Source organism: Setaria viridis, chromosome 2, assembly GCF_005286985.2.
Source record: "Setaria viridis chromosome 2, Setaria_viridis_v4.0, whole genome shotgun sequence".
NCBI lineage: Eukaryota > Viridiplantae > Streptophyta > Magnoliopsida > Poales > Poaceae > Setaria > Setaria viridis.
Window position 1 is genome coordinate 6,280,227 of NC_048264.2, and position 14,005 is coordinate 6,294,231.

At 46.5% G+C, this 14,005-nt stretch overlaps 3 protein-coding genes across 3 annotated transcripts; 2 read left to right on the forward strand and 1 right to left on the reverse strand.

The window, feature by feature from the left end:
- Positions 1-131: 131 nt before the first annotated feature.
- On the reverse strand, positions 132-1,725 carry LOC140222037 (uncharacterized). Its single transcript, XM_072292062.1, has one exon. The coding sequence runs from the start codon at positions 1,376-1,378 to the stop codon at positions 326-328; it is 1,053 nt and encodes a 350-aa protein (XP_072148163.1). The 5' UTR covers positions 1,379-1,725; the 3' UTR covers positions 132-325.
- Positions 1,726-1,899: 174 nt separating this feature from the next.
- LOC117844020 (uncharacterized) lies at positions 1,900-3,066 on the forward strand. The gene has a single exon (XM_034724804.2). The coding sequence runs from the start codon at positions 1,900-1,902 to the stop codon at positions 3,016-3,018; it is 1,119 nt and encodes a 372-aa protein (XP_034580695.2). The 3' UTR covers positions 3,019-3,066.
- Positions 3,067-5,275: 2,209 nt separating this feature from the next.
- LOC117843182 (uncharacterized) lies at positions 5,276-7,528 on the forward strand. The gene is made up of 2 exons (XM_072291930.1): positions 5,276-6,575; positions 7,179-7,528. Exon 1 carries the CDS (start codon positions 5,514-5,516, stop codon positions 6,450-6,452), a length of 939 nt encoding a protein of 312 aa, XP_072148031.1. The 5' UTR covers positions 5,276-5,513; the 3' UTR covers positions 6,453-6,575; positions 7,179-7,528.
- Positions 7,529-14,005: the final 6,477 nt, after the last annotated feature.

The window sequence follows — 14,005 nt, forward strand, 5'->3', positions numbered from 1 at the left end:
GGCCTTCATGTCATATTTGCATATCAATGTCAGGTATATTTAATGTCATATTTGCATATCAATGTCATTATGCGTTGCACAACAAAGGGATTACTGGAATAGTAGTAATATTTTCAGTAGTGCAATGATGTCTAAAAACTTTCGATGTGGTAAATTAAATCCTACTCTTTGGGTGGCAAAAATTGAATCTTCGTGTACCTTGCATGTACCGATTTTTCAAAAACAAAAAGGAGAAATAAAATACATTATTATCTCGAATACATCAACAAATTTACTGTTCAGAACAAAAACCAAAATGTTGTAGCAATTTGCTCTCCTCCGGCTACTACTTCGCTAACCCCAGCTGTCTCCCCTTGTACAATCCAACCATACTACAAGATTTCCCCATGTCCACCACCTCCATGCACTTGCGCGTCTTTGGGTCATACACCCTCACCGCGCCATTCGGAACTCCCACCCAGAAGGCGATCCGGCCGTCATCGAGCACCATCAACGGCTGCGCAAAGATCTCTTTGCGGTGGTGCGTGATCGGTATCAATGGCGCCGGTTGGTCCTTCTTGGGCTCTTCCCATCCTTGCAGAATCGATCCCAGGTGCAGGGACTGTATCCTCAACCACGTCCCCTTCTCCAGGTCCGTCAGCACCCACATGTCGATGCAGCAAGAGAGGTAGTCATGGTGCACGAAGACGAGGCAGCCGTTGAGCTCGACCAGGCTCAGGTTGGAGCGGCAGCAGTTGCGGCTCTCGGAGGGGAGCGGGCCTTGGAGGAGGCTCGGCCTCCACTCCTCCTTCGCCAGGTCGAACGAGGCGATGCCGTCGAAGTCGCCACCGAAGGCCGTGCGAGAGGTCGTCAAGAAGTGGGCGAACCCTTGGGTGACCGCCCGGTGCCGGGAGACCGTCGTGTTGACGAGCACCGGAGGGCTCGGTGCCGACCTCCAGCGGCTGCCGAGGCTGAGGATCTCGCATGATTGGTAAGGTTGTTGACCATGGCCGCCGGCGGTGTCGATGCGGAGAACTTTGTATCCTCCGGTCGCGGGGACCTGCCCAAACACGTACGCCGGCCGCGAGTTCGGGCCACCGTTCGTCGGCGTGCCTGTGGGGATGTCGGTCACGGCGCCGGTGGCCGGGTTGAGCACGCCGATGGACGCGGCGGTGCTGCTGGTTGGCGCGAGGAAGATCAGGCCACCGGTGGTCGCGATGTTGCCGGTAGTCCTCTGCTTGTCCACTTGGGTGACGATGGCGCCGGAGGCCACGTCCACGAGCTTGACGTCCACGCGGGAGGTGTCGGCGCGGTTGTAGACGGCGGTGACGAGGAGAGAGTCCCCCTTGGAGCGTCCGGCGGCGTCCGCGGCAGCAGCTAGGTGCGGTGCTGGCGCCATCGCGATTGCCGGCCGAGTGGAGAGAGAGGTCGGCGCACCGGGACAAGAACTCGCTCGAGGGCTGGCAATACCTTGGATTGACGAGGTGTTTAGATTGCGTGCGGTTTCGATGGGTTTTAAGGACGGGGTGCGTGGCTGGAGTGGGACTCGGAGTCGGCTGTTTTGTTACTTTGTCCGAATCGGCGCCTGACTTCGGCCACGTTCGGTTGGTTAGGAATCAATCCCAGCCGGAGGATTCCTTCGCTAATTTAGATAACGATGGAACTGTTCCTGGCGTGGAACGGCCCGGAACGGGCTAACCGAACGGGGCTAATCCGGGTTGTTTCCTCACAAAAGAAAAGACAGGATTGTCTTTACGAATCTATCAAGGCTTTGGACTAGGCGTAGCAAGCAGATCGAGTCCCCTCCGGTCCGCAACCAAGCCGAACCCTCGTTCCGCCGCCGCCGTCGCACGCCGGCCCCCCGATCAAGTGGAGCTTGGTCGCCGCTCGCCGGGTTCTGAGTTCTCACCAAGCACTGCCATGTCGCCGACGCCGGCTCGCCCTCCGCCAGCGCTGCCGGACGACGTCGTCGAAGAGGTCCTCGCCCGCTTCCCGCCGGACGACCCCGCACTCCTCGTCCGCACCGCCCTCGTGTGCAAGGACTGGTGCCGCCTCCTCTCCGGCCCTGGCTTCCGCCGCCGGTTCCGCCGGTTCCACCGCACGCCGCCTCTGCTCTTCTACATCTACCACTGCGCCACGTTGATCTACTACAAGCCCACGTCCTCGTTCCGCCCGCTCCACCCCGCCAGCCCGGACTGGAACATCCTCAACGCCCGCCACGGCCGCTTCCTGGTCCTGAACGTGACCTCTCCCGCACCGTCCATGGAGGCGGAGTTCATCGTGTGGGACCCCACCACGGATGAGCAGCACAGGCTGCCCATGCCGCCGTTCGAGTACACGTCCTGGAACGCGGCGCTGCTCTGCGCGGCGGCGGGCTGCGACCACTCCGACTGCCCCTGGGGTCCATTCCTCGTGGTCTTCGTGTTCGCGCGAAGCTCCGAGGAGGGGATGATGTCTGCCTGCGTCTACTCATCGGAGCTAGGAGCTTGGAGGGAGCCGATCTCCGTTCACCACGACGGTCCGTGCGACATGCGCGTGCGGTGGCCCAATGCGCTTGTGAGGAACGCGATCTACTTCGGCTGTCACATCAAGACCGGTGTTCTTGAGTATGATTTGGGCAAGCAGGAACTATCGATGGTCGGCCTACCGCCTTTGACCTACTGGACACATTTTGTGCTCATGACAGCTGAGGACGGTGGGCTGGGATTCGCAAGCGTGCAGGGCTCCAAGCTCTGTCTCTGGTCAAGAGTAGCTGGTGGTCCTGGCGGATCTGCCACGTGGGTACAGCAAAGAGCCATCGAGCTCGATAATGTGCTCCCCGTTCGTGACCCCTCGATGTCACCTAATGTCTACACAGTCGCCGTTGCTGGTGAATTAGGTGTTGTTTTCATCTGGGCGGATGGGGAGTTATTCACTATTGATCTAAGGTCCGGCCAGATTGAGAAGGTGGGGAATGGCATCTCTGGCTCGGGCTTTGTTCCCTACACGAACTTCTACACTCCTGGTACTGAGACCTCACACCATCCTTTCTATCCTTAATCCTGTTATTTGTTAGTTGTTACTTGGTTGTGGTGTGCCAAATATTAGAATGAGTAATATCTCTTTTAGCAACATGAAAAATAAGGCCTGTGATAAGTGTTCTCAAGAACACTAAGTTTCTGCAAGCAAAATGCGCAATGTCATATACAAAACTACTATCGCTTCTTCTTCTTCTTTTGTTATTAAACATTCTTAAACTTAGGTATATATGCCTAGGAATTTATTCAACTATTAATTACCTGCCAGTGTCATATGATGCAGTTGTGGCAACTTATGCGCGAAGTTAGGCTTGTCACAGAATGTCTCCCGCTGAGTATATATAGGATTCCCTGTGGTTTATTTGGATAAACTGCTTGTAGCTGATTGAAATTTGTGTATTTCTGCAGCATTGGGAGTAACCTTTACTGGTGAGGAGGCAAAAGCAGATGCCTCAAGTGCTTCCAAAATTTAAGGTGCTCCTGTGTGAGCTTCTTGGTCAAGGGGAATTTAGTAGTAGTCGATGAGCTACATTTTTTATGACAATTCCTTAACATAGTTCGTTGGGGTTGTTTCTTCATTTTGAAGGGGCTGTTTCTCTTATATTTGTTAGCTTGACCATCGGGTCCTGTTCTATCAGGCCTGTCTCTACCCCTGCATTGTCCAGTTCTATGGATGTATACTACAGTACTTCAGCTTGCAATTTTTTATGAACATTGCCATCCAAAAATGCCATTGCCATAACAGTATGGCCATATGAAAAAAGTTTTCCTGAACACGCCATATGAAATTGAAACACGGCAATTTAATTTGCTCTGTGTTTCCCCTACATAATTTTTGTGTAGTTCAGTATCTTTTGCCTTGAAATTGGTTGGGTGACCAATGATTTATATTAACGTAACATCTCCTCTTTGTTCAATCTGGTGGTGGACGTCCAAAATCAGACACCTATACATACATAATATAAATCTCGAAACCACAGCATACCATGGATCTAAGGCCTTGTCCTTAGGCAAACTACAAGGATGAAAATATTGGCATTACCAAATGAGTATAGAAGGAACATAAGTTTTTACTACAACACTCAACTACCATCTTGATTTCAGCTATAGTTGTATGATTAATCTGCTAGGCATATACTGGAACAAGGTGGCAACAAACCATGCAGTTCGTGCTGATTCTTCTTCTTCAGAGATGGAAGGCTGATATCTCTGCCATATACAATATGGTGTTCATGAGTTCATCCATCCTGCTCGCTGATGTATTGACAGTTGTAGTTAGCCCACCTCAGATTTCGCATCCTCTGGTTCTCCAGTAACACCAGGATCACCGACCATGCATTCATGTACACATGACGAAAGAGTGGCCAATGTTCAGTTTAGATTCTTCAGAGTTCAGAGCTTATTCTTGAATAAATAATACTTCAGGTAATACCTGAATAGTATGCCTTGCTTGCGCCTCGACAAAGTTGTATTTTCTTTTTCTGGTGGTTTGCCATACCTGATCCAGTGAGAGTGCTCTCAGAAGGGAAGAGAGTGCATGACAGGTTTTAGTTGTGCTCAACCAAGAACCAGAAATCGCACATGTCGTGCTCACGCATGTCTGGGCTGTTTCCCAATCCGACTCTTATTTGGACCTGTACTGTTGTTTCATGGTGAACCATAGCTGTTGACTGAACTACTGAACAGATGCTTCCCTTGAACGACAGCAAGTAGCTGAACAGACATATGAAAGCAGATATTCAGATGCTGCTGGGCTCATGCCAATCATGTGGTTTGACTAATGCCCAGGTTGAAACATTGACATTTTAAATCAGCTAACTACAGGAGTATTCTTTATTTATTTCCTTAGTAAAAAAAAATTGTGGCGCAAAATCTGGCCTACCAGGTGTGTCCGGTTCGGTTCACCAGAAGTGCACAAGGGACACTGGTTGGTACAATTCCTGCCTGGTGAATACTACAAAGTGTTGTGTCTTGAAATTGCTAAAAGGTTTCGTCTACGGTCTATGGATCTCATGTCGCCATGTACCATTAGATGGGAACGTTCAGTATTTCTGGCTCCCTTCGTTCATGGCCCTGCAGTGCTTGAGACGAAGTCTGCATCTTCTGAAGAAGAAGACGACACTGAAACTCTGAAGAAGATTGATGAACAGAATCCCCGAAAAGTCTCAGCTCTGCCCCCTCCTCCATCTGTGTGGCTGCTTCCCTGGCCCCACCTGCCAGAGCCGCCCCTCCCCCTCGGCCTGGTTGAACCGGACCCGATTTCTCCTCCCACTCCGCACTTCGCTCCTGCTTTGGTGCTTCCCCTATCCCCATTCCCCAACCCAACCCAACCCTAGCTCCGCCGCCGGCCGGGGTCCAACCAAGCAGCACGGCGCCGCCGCCGCGCTCCCGGCTGCACTGGTGGGCGGCGTGAGGAGTGGATCGCAAACCCCCGTTGAGCCCCTCGATTCACCTCCCCAGACCCACCAAACCGTCGCCCCGCCGCCGGCCGCGATTCAACCAAGTGAGGCAATCGCCATGGAGCCGCAGCCGCGCCAACCGCCGGCGCTGCCAGAGGAGCTCGTCGAAGAGATCCTCCCTCGCTTCCCGCCCGAGGACCCCGCGAGGCTCGTCCGCGCCGCGCTCGTCTGCAGGACCTGGTGCCGCGTCGTCGCTGGCCCGGGCTTCCGCCGCCGGTTTCGCCAGTTCCACCGCACGCCCCCAATGCTGGGCTTCCTCTGCAATTTCGGGGATGAGAATTCGGACCACTTCGACAGAGAATTCGCTCGCTTCGTCCTGACCTCCTCATTCCGCCCGCCCCGTGCCGAATGCCACAACTGGCACGTCTTGGCCTCCCGCCACGGCCGCGTCCTCCTCTACAGCTGGAAATGTGAGGGCCTTTCTGATAATGCATTTGCTATATGGGATCCGATCACGGATGAGCGTGTAGAACTGCCCATTGTTCAAGAGTACCTGAACTGTCTTATCTGGAGCGCAGCTGTGCTTTGTGCCGGTGATGAGAAATGGGACTACCTCGACTGCTGCCACGGACCTTTTCGAGTTGTCATTGTTGCAACCAGACTTGAGCAGTTTAATGCCTATGTTTACTCATCGGAGGCAGGTTCCTGGAGCCAACAAACATCTCAGTTGCCGCCACCCAGTGACGGTTTGCATTTGGCGGTGCCCAATGCCGTGGCGGAGAATGCACTCTACTTCGCGATTGGGTATGGCAGCGACCTCCTCATGTATGATTTGGCCACACAGGAAATTTCTGCGATCAACCCACATGTATCCTTGGATGGGCAACGCTTTGCGCTCCTAACTATGGACACTGGCTGGCTGGGTTTCGCCATAGAAAAGGATTTCAAACTTTACTTGTGGTCGAGGGAAGTTGGCCCTGAAGGAGATGCTGGGTGGACACAAAGCAGAGTCATGGACCTCAAGAAGTTGCTACTAATTGGTCCACGCTCATACTAAAATTGAGCTTATGTGCTTGGCTATGCAAATGGCATTGGTGTCTTTTTTGTACTGACACATGATGGACTATTCACCATTGATTTAAAGTCCAGCCAGGTCAAGAAGGTCAAGAAGTCAGGCAAGGTCAGTGGCAGCCCCATCATTTTTCCCTACATGAGCTTCTACAGCCCAGGTTCTAGCTTCATGAGTCATATGTACCTTTAACCTATTGCAGTTATGCTTATTCATGATCAAGAGCAATTGAGTTGTGAAAGTAGAATATCACAATCTCATGGGTTACCATGACCTACATATTGACCATTATTCGAATTGGTTAGACAATCCTAAAATTATTCATCTGTTTGTCTCAACTGTTATTGACCATGATCTTGATCTTACTGAATTTAGGATAGGCCAGTGGTACACTCAGGAGAGATTTCCCTCCTTCTGTCCATATGCCAGCCTCATGATTGTCTTTAATCTTTTACATTACTTAGCTATGATCTGGCACTGTCAGTTGTCACTTGACAACACAAAAATATGAATGAAAATATTTATTACAGAAATTCTCTTAACGATCTAAAGTGTGGCTGTTAGCTGGTAGCACCATTGATAGTAAATTAATGCTGCTTGCCTGTTTGGTTAGCCAGCATATGGTTTTGTGTCTTGTGAAAAGCAAATGTTGACTGATGCCGATTTGTTTCTCAACCAGCTCAAGTTATTTTCAAAACTTTTTTATTTATGCAGCATTGATAGGTGATGGACCAAGAGTGGGTGTGTGAAGTGCTTGGCAATCATAATATGCTCAGTTGTGGGGTTTTGTTTATCAAGGGTAAACCGAATCGTTGCAGTGGTGAATAATGTAAGATTTATGGTGGGCAATTGTTGAGCGTTAGCCGTTAGGAGATTAGTGGTGGTCTTAGTATGTTGGCCTTCAGGGGCTATGCATTTTCGTGAAGGGATCGCATAACTTACATTTGTTCGTTTTATGATAACTGTCAAGTTCCTTCAGGTTTGTCTGCCCTAGTCCATGTGTACTCCTGAACCTGTAGCATGTAATGGAATCCTGCAATGAATATGTCCATGTGTACTCTTGATCTTGGTATCTTATCTGAATTTAGGCCAGTGGTAAACTCAGGAGAGATTTCCCCCCTTCTGCAGTCCATATATCAGCCTCAGGATTGTCTTTAATATTTTACATTACTGAACTAATGATCTGTCAGTGTCACTTGACAACATAGAATATGAATGATAATAGTTATCAGAGTAATTTCTCTTAATGATCAAGTGTGGTTGTTACGTGGTGGCGCTAGGGATATTAAATTGATGCTGCTTGCATATTTGGCTATCCAGATACTTTCGGTTGTGTCTGGTTAAAATCAAATGTTCGGTTGTTCACTGATGTCAATTTGTTTCTTAAATAGCTCAAGTTATTCTCAAAACTTGTGTATTTATGCAGCATGTGTGTTGGTTGGATTGTATTGATTGATTATCGTTTGAAAGGGGTCACTGTCTCGCCTTATATTGCTGGGAGCAGGGTTACAGGTTGGTTGTTGTACAAGAGTACTAGTCGTATTCGACTAGAGAATTCTACTCTAATACGACTAGAGAATTCTACTCTAATAGCTACGAGTAGTTTCCTAATCCTCGGCTAGTCCTTGTCCTCCACGTAGATCATGCCATCCTGCACCATAGTCTCCGTGTCTGATACATCTTGATGTACAACTTCGTATTGTAGCACTGTCCAAGCCTCCCGGTGGGCCCATAGATGTATGGCCAACGGTACCTTTGATGTCATTTGGCAAGAGATTAAGATTACCTCTTGGACTGCTGCAAAGAGTTGCACTCATTCTCTATATCTTATGAAAATAACTGAGGTGCTTACTAAGAAGCGCTATTTCATGGAAGTTAAGCATTAGTGGTATGTTTCTTTGAGAATTGATCTAGAAAATCCCTTGAGCTTCTCTTGCAAGTCCAAGCTAAGACCATCCACTCAATCTAGCCCATCTCCTATGCCTTCACCACCGACAATGCATCTTGCACTCATGCCCTAGATGACATAGGACGATGTAGAGGTGGTAAAGGCATAGGAGATGGAATAGATTGAGTGGATGGTCTTGGCTTGGGATTGTGAGAGAAGCTAAGGGGATTTTCTAGATCAATTCTCAAAGGAACATATCCCTCGTGCTTAACTTTCGTGAAATAGTGCTTCTTAGTACTTGATCATTTTCATAAGATATGGAGCATGGGTGCAACTCTTTGCAGCAGTCCAAGAGGTAATATTAATGTCTTGCTAGATGACATCAAAGATACTAAAGACCATGCTTTTGCCACTCTCATGAGAGAGGAATGGAGGGGGTTCGAGAGGAGGATTTGGACACATTGGTGTGGTTACCTCCTTGTGGTGATGGAAGAAGTTGAGTTAATGGTAGTAGGGAAGAATGTAGACAGCTCCAAAGTAATCATTTATGGTCGCACTGAGATAATGTGTGTGTTTACATTTGTCAAGCAAAGGCTTATAGTAATTGGAAGCTTCTTTAACTCCCAATCCTTCTCAGTGAACCCAAGTATCTTATAAAATCTAATGTTTGCTTATAGTAAGTGTGAAGCTTCTTTAACTCCCAATCCTTCTCAGTGAACCCAAGTATCTTAGAAAATCTAATGTAGCTGCAACGATATCTTTCTCCTTCGATCAAGAAGTGAAACCTCTCCTCTTTCTAACATTTCCTTCTTCAACCCAATGACTTGTGGAGAATTGGGTAATGACTTCATCGTGCCAGTCATGCTTGAAAGTCATAATAGAACAAAATCCTACGACACTTGGCTGGTGAGCCTCGAAGGAGACTTACCAACTGAGATAGCGCGAGTGCAGCGTGCATATCTGCATTTTCAAAAAAAAAAAATCAGGTGAGTTCCAATGGCAGTGACGGTCAACATCGAAGTTTAGGGGAACAAATATGGTGACAAAAAAGGTGCAGCTGTTGGTGAGCATCTGCAACGCATCAGCCGAGAAATGGTTCTCGTCGTAGAGGACATGTTAGCAGTGGCGGACCCAGAATTTCTTTGGAGCCTGGGCGAACATAGCAACTGAAATCATGAACAGAAGAGCACTTATTTCTGATAGAAACAACCAGGTGCAACTATGGTCAAAGCAATGGACATAGAATGCATATGGGTTTTTTCATCTATAGAATCGTGTTTTGTAGGCCATTAAATTCACCTATCATATTCAGAGCTCCAAATAATGTTCCTTCAATGCATCAGATGTAGTCATGACAAGGGCAGGATGAACTGGTTACAGACCTTATGATTGTTGCCATTTGCTCTTTACTGATATATATCATGTGATTCATCAAGAAACACGAAGAATGTATTTGTATATCACCAATCTCTTCATAGTTACTTCAGTTATTTCTTCTGTACAACATCTTGCAAGATCCTTGTAAACCTTATGCGAAGTCATCATGCAATTTAGCCCACCGTGGTCACAAGCATCCCTCACTTATTCTTCGTTGTTTACCTTTGAGATAATCTATCGACTCAAGAAGATTACCTTTGTTCAAAGAGGCAGAAGACTCCCACGGAAAACCATGCATGCCTTGCTTTAATAGTATCTTAAACACCATAGAGTGAAACCAAATTCGTTTGGTACAATTCTTCTGAACGTGGCTAGCAGACAAGCACGGGCGGCAAAGAGGCTGCAACGCTTCGAACATATGCACAAGCGCTCAAGCGCGTCGACGCCACCGCACTGCTGGCCGCAGCTATCACGCGCGCGGAGCGCCCGATGGCCCCGCCGTAGGCCACAAAAGCAGGTGGATTTCTCAAACAAGAATTGGGAAGCACGTGCTGTGAATATGGTGTTCTCTGGTGGCTCTATGCGAGTATACGTACCAGGGTATTTCTCCTGTATAGAGTGGCGTGCTCAGGCGAGGAGCCCGGGCAAGTGCCCACGCTCGCCGGGCCTTGGGTCCGCCCTGATGTTCCCTGAGAGATGCATTTACATTCAGTCTGACAAATATAAGAAACTCAAAAAAGACAGGAGTTCCGAAGTATCTGAATCTAGAGGAATTCATTTTACTCATATAGAAGTGCCTATCCTTTTGACCTTTTTCTCAACTTAAGTTTAATTTGCTCAAGCACTTTACCTCATTTGCATGATCATGCACGTGCACCAAGGCAACACCATGCATCCACACAACTCAATTGCCTCAAACTTTTGAAGATCCATGTTGAAATAAGAAGGTCTTCCATAGCTTCAGTCAAGGTTGGATCTTAAACATCATGCGATCAACTAATCATGCGTTCAGCGTAAAGTAAAGTGCAAAATGACATTTTAAATAAAGGAAAGTGTCCAAATTATATTACTCCCCTCAAATATAGCTAAAGTTTAGATAACCCCTAAATTATTTTTGTTTCAATTTACCCTCTAAACTATGCTATTTGGTTCAACTTACCCCTAAACTATATATGCTATTTGGTTTAACTTACCACATCATGCAATTTGTCCTTTTTATTTCTCTTTACACAAGTTGAATTTTAATTTGAGATTTTGCAGGGTGGTAGTGGATATTAGAATCTATGTTTAAAAAATATAGAGTAAATTGGTTGTATCACTTTAGTCCAACAAGTAGTAAAACGTGCAAATGGGTACACTAACCTGTCAAATGTGTGCATATATAGTCACATATACACCTCGTGGATGTATTTTGCCACCGTGGCACATGAAGTGGACGGCTTATGCATTTAACCCCCTATCTATGTTCTCCCTTCTCATCTATGTTCTAATTATGCCCACAACATATTATTTATTTGATATCATTGAAAAGATTAAAAAAATTTGGGAGACCAAGCATACGTTTTTCTAATCCAAGTCACGTGTTAATCCAACTTTGATATAGTACGAAGCCTCACGTAATTTTTATAATTCCTCTCACTTTGCATGATTAACTATTGCAATAAGATCAAACGTAGTATTAGTAGTATATTAATAGTACTTACTATTTTTTATCCTTTTCTAATGCCGATGGTATTGTTTTGTAGTGTACAGTAGATATCAAAATTAAAATCTTTTCCTTCCGACATAAGAGCTGACAATGTATATTAGACATAGCGGCTCCAGAGTTATCTTGTCATCAAATTTTGATTAAAAAAACCGTGCACTTGATCACATATCATCGAAGTTATTTCAATCTTTTATGTTATTTTAAAAATAGTGGCATGCATGGTTAGGACTCTTAGATGCCAAAGAGGACAAAGATGCGGGTTATATACATAAAATTATCAGCGTCATGTGCCATGTTGGCAAAATACATCTATGTGGCATACCCGTGACCGTATATACACACAATTAACAACTTCCTGTATCTATTTGCATGTTTTGCTGCTTGTTGGACCAAAGTGATACAGCCATACAAGTTGTTGTACGGTGGGTGCAATTTACTCAAAAATATATTATGGATTTTCCATCATTATTTTTCATATAATTTTGTATCTCAAAGGATACGTTTATTATTAAATGTTCTACCTTATCAAAATAGTGATAAAAATATCATGATGTATTTTCCTAACATGTGTTGTAATGTCTTCTATCATCTTTCAAAATTTAAACTTAAGACTATACTTGTGCATGGAGAAACAAAAATAATAAATTGTATTAGGGGTAAACTAAACCAGATGGCATAGTTTAAGGGGTCAACTGAACCGAGAAATAGTTTTGGGGTTTATCCAGACTTTGCCTAAATTTGAGGGGAGTAATTTGGACTTTTTCCTTAAATAAATAATGGTCACAACTATGAGTAATAAAACATTATAAAAAATAAGATCTAAACAACTTTAGCTAGAGCATCAATAGTTTGATTATATGTTTATAAATTTTTGGTAGCAGTTTTGTATTTTTATGTAAATTAATTAGTTATGACTTTGTAACGATGAAACAACATTCACTACGGGAAAGCTTAACGTCGCCGAGTGTAATTACTTCGCCGAGTGCTTTTTTTTCGGGCACTCGGCGAAGTACCGTTTTGCCGAGTGTAACATCAAAAACACACGGCAAAAATAAAACACTCGGCGAAAGACCGGTTTGCCGAGTGCCACCCAAAAAACACTCGGCAAACACCCAACAGGCACTCGGCAAACTTTGACACTCGGCAAACTGACGCCCACGTGACTTCCCCGTGCTGCCGGCGGTGCCACTCCGTGACGGACGTTAGTCTTTGCCGAGTGTCATGATGGGGCACTCGGCAAAGGCACTAGTTTGCCAAGTGTTATGATGGGACACTCGGCAAACTATAGTCTTTGCCGAGTGTCTTTTGACACACTCGGCAAAAATAATTTTTTTCCCCTCCTCCACCCCCCAAACTTTTTACACTCCACATGTATGGCATTTGGCACTGCATGGTAGAAGATGGACTATTTTTTGTTTTGTTTGCTATATTTAATCAATTAATTTCATTTAGAGTAATTTTTTGATTTAAGTCAAATTTGAACTGCAGGTGGTTGGAATAATGGAATAATATGAGTGGAAAAATCATATTCATGTTAGTGAGTCTAAATTGAGGTCTCACCCAGAAAATGAAAAGAAATTTCGAACATTTTGCTAAGGAAACACGACTACGAACGTGTGGCCAAATGATTGTTTAATTCTCAAAAATACAAACGAAGTTTGAAAATCATGAGATTTTGCAAGATTCTATGATTTCATATGCAGAGGCTGTGGTAAAAAATTGACAAGGTTTCACACAAGTTTTGACATATGATGTTTAGAATTCGAAGCATCTCCAGAGAAGATTTGTAGAAGTTCAAAGGATCCGGTAAGATTTTGAGATGAATCGATAAATGTAATTCTCATTGAGTCCAAATTTTTTTTATAGGCTATAGAGAACATAGATAGGTTCATGTCAAATTTTGGGAAATTTTCAGATCCGTTTGGTAATTTTTATTCATCAATTGCACGTATATGAATTTAATAGATATAAATTTAATATGAGCTATAAATCCATGAAATAATGGTACAATATTACTTAAAAAATGGAATACGCAATGTTTAGTGAATTTGACTAGGTTTACACAAAGTTTACATACTTTTAATTACTAAAAGTGTTGTTGCACATGCAATATAGGTAGGTGTTTGCCGAGTGCTAAGTAGGGCACTCGGCAAAGGCATGGTTTGCCGAGTGTCATAAATAGGGCACTCGGCAAAGTCACCCCAGGTCCACGTCACAGTGTCAGTACGAAATTCGGGGAAAAAATACACTTCTGCCGAGTGCCCCGGATCTAGCACTCGGCAAAGGGTATGCCCCACGCCGCCGCCTGCCCCACGCCGCCGCCCGCGCCGCCCGCCCCACGCCGCCGCCGCCGCTCGACGCCGCCACCCGCGCCGCCCGCCCCACGCCGCCGCCGCGCGCCGCCCGCCCCGCCCGCCCCATGCCGCCGCCGCGCGCCGCCCGCCCCGCCGCCGCGCGCGCCGCCCCGACGCCGCCCGCGCCGCCCCGGCCCGACGCCGCTCCGGCCGCCCCCGGCCCGCGCCGCCCGCGGCCGGCCCCGGCCGCCCGACGCCGCTCCGGCCGTCCCCG

Bases quoted from the DNA above. Each gene is read 5' to 3' on its own strand.
- LOC117843182 (XM_072291930.1), top strand. From the start codon at position 5,514: ATGGAGCCGCAGCCGCGCCAACCGCCGGCGCTGCCAGAGGAGCTCGTC.
- LOC117844020 (XM_034724804.2), top strand. From the start codon at position 1,900: ATGTCGCCGACGCCGGCTCGCCCTCCGCCAGCGCTGCCGGACGACGTC.
- LOC140222037 (XM_072292062.1), bottom strand. From the start codon at position 1,378: ATGGCGCCAGCACCGCACCTAGCTGCTGCCGCGGACGCCGCCGGACGC.